Here is a 2,296-nt window from a genome sequence, read left to right as displayed (position 1 = left end):
TTTATAAAAATCAAGTCTCCCAGTAAAAATGGTATTTTACCACACTAATCTTTAAATTCCATCACTAAATTTCTAACCTCTTGGAACATTCTGCACAACAGAGGTTAGTCACTGGAATGAGTAATTTGTCAGAAAGCAGCACTGCCTCAGTTGTGATATGATTTGGTAGTCAATGTTCTTGTTTTCCAGTGAAAGGATTTCACAAGCGGAAACACTGGACTCCTTGTGCTTTCATCCATCAAGAGAACGTTTCTGAGCAGGTTCTGAGCAAACATTTCTTAACAGGTTGATCACAGATCTGGGGTCTTCACTCCTCATAATGGCACTGCCAGACACAATCATGTTAGCTCCTGCCTCTGCACACTTATGGATAGTGTCAGGACCTACTCCGCCATCGACCTCTATTTCCAAAGATGGGAACTGAGTCCTTAACCAGTGAACCTTTGGCATCATATCTTCCATGAATTTTTGCCCTCCAAACCCAGGTTCCACGGTCATAACCAAGGCCACATCTATCTGATTAGCCCATGGTGCCAAATACTCAACTGTAGTTCCTGGTTTGATGGCATGGTCAACCTTCATCCCATTCTCCCAAATGTCTTTAATCAAAGCCCCTGGGTTCTTGGTAGCCTCGAGATGAAAGGTATATTGGTTAGCTCCTGCTACAGCCATTGGCTTTACCCACTGTTCCGGCCTCAACACCATCATGTGCATGTCAAAGAAAGGGTCCTGGCCTAGCTGCTTTTGGAGGCTTTTTACCACAGGGTGACCAAAGGTGATGTTGGGAACAAAATGCCCGTCCATTACATCCAGGTGCAGATAATTGGCCCCAGAGTCCAGCATTCGGAGGCACTCAGCCCCTAAACTGGCCAGGTCACTGTTGAGGATGGACAGCCCAATCTTGCAGCCAGGTGCCATGGTGTTGGTTCCCCATTTTTCCATTTTTTGTTCAGATAGAGTGGGAGGGAGAGAGAAGAAGAGAGAGAGAGAAACATCGATGTGAAAGGGACACATCAAGTGGCTGCCACCCGCATGACCCAACCAGGGCCGGGGACAAACTGCAACCAAGATACGTGCCCTTAGCGGGAACTGAACCTCGGTCTCTCTGGACTGCAGGCCAAACCGCTGAACAAAACCGGCCAGGGCTCTCTTCAACTTTTTATATACATTTAGTTTGTCCTTCAAAATGAGAAGTTCTAGTTTAGGCGAAATTACTATACTTTTCCTTAAGAAAACGCATCTTTGTACCTTATGTTTTGTGTAAGTCAAAAACACGTTCTTCTTTCCTTGAATATAGAGTTGTTTCTCTTATTATTTCTAGTAACTTTAATTACACATACTAATTAAATTTTATAACCCTTAGAAACCTTAGTTTTTAGGAAAATCTAAGTAAGCAATTGTAAGGTGTTCTTTAAGTTAGCATTTTGTGAATTGGCAGACATATTTTTTCTAATTTTTAAAAACGTGCTTTCTCGTAGAAAATATGTAAGCATGGCACAAGACAGGTTTACTTATAGATCCAAATTGATCTTTAGTTTCTCTGCAGCAGAGTCACAAGTAGATAAACCTGTTAAGTAATTGATGCTTTACTATTTTATTTAGAAATGATCTAGATATTTAATGGTTATCTATCACTGGATTTTAAATTTTAAACAAAGTTCAATTCTTTTTCCAATATTCTAATATTTTACAGTATCTGGAAGCATTTTGAGAGGAATGGGTGAGTTCTGTGGGACTGGCAAATATGGCAATTGAACTTGGATCTTCAAGAGCCACGTTTTTGCCCCACAGAAATTTGCAAGACAAAGCAGTTGTTTGCATTTCCCCAAAAAACTATATTTCAGCCACAGTGATAAAGAGGTTGACCTGCCTTTCCAATGACAATTTCTCTAATTTACTTATTTTCCTTTGAGTACACAGTTTCATTTTAGCTTAAGAGAGAAAGACTAAAAAACCCTGTCACTCTCTGAATATCAGCTTTCAATTTTGTTACCAAACTAAAGGGGTCCATTTTCTGGACCTCAAAGACCAATAAGACACAAATAGGTGTTTGAAGCAAAGAAAGTGAAAGTGAGGGTTTATTTTTAGGATATGCCCTATGGCTGGAGACTAAGGGAGTTAGGGTCATGGTCAGGGTCATGGTCTCTGCTGATTGGTAGGTGCTAGGGTAGGGGATAATTGATCAGTGCATCTGGTCCTGATGTCAACCATGTGTACAATTCATCTGGTTTTGCCACTTTCCTGGGTCTGGAGATGAAATAACTGAAGCCTAGATGTTATCTTTAGTTTGACTGAA

The 2,296-nt window shown here is 40.8% G+C and overlaps 1 protein-coding gene across 1 annotated transcript; it reads right to left on the bottom strand.

Annotated features, from left to right (window-relative positions):
• Positions 1-231: 231 nt before the first annotated feature.
• Positions 232-918, bottom strand: LOC118636058 (ribulose-phosphate 3-epimerase-like). The gene has a single exon (XM_036271121.1). It carries the CDS (start codon positions 916-918, stop codon positions 232-234), a length of 687 nt encoding a protein of 228 aa, XP_036127014.1.
• Positions 919-2,296: the final 1,378 nt, after the last annotated feature.

The sequence above is a fragment of the Molossus molossus genome, unplaced genomic scaffold (genome assembly GCF_014108415.1).
Source record: "Molossus molossus isolate mMolMol1 unplaced genomic scaffold, mMolMol1.p scaffold_m16_p_2, whole genome shotgun sequence".
Lineage (NCBI taxonomy): Eukaryota > Metazoa > Chordata > Mammalia > Chiroptera > Molossidae > Molossus > Molossus molossus.
The sequence above is the reverse complement of the archived record's forward strand: the minus strand, read 5'-3'. Positions and strand labels throughout refer to the sequence as shown.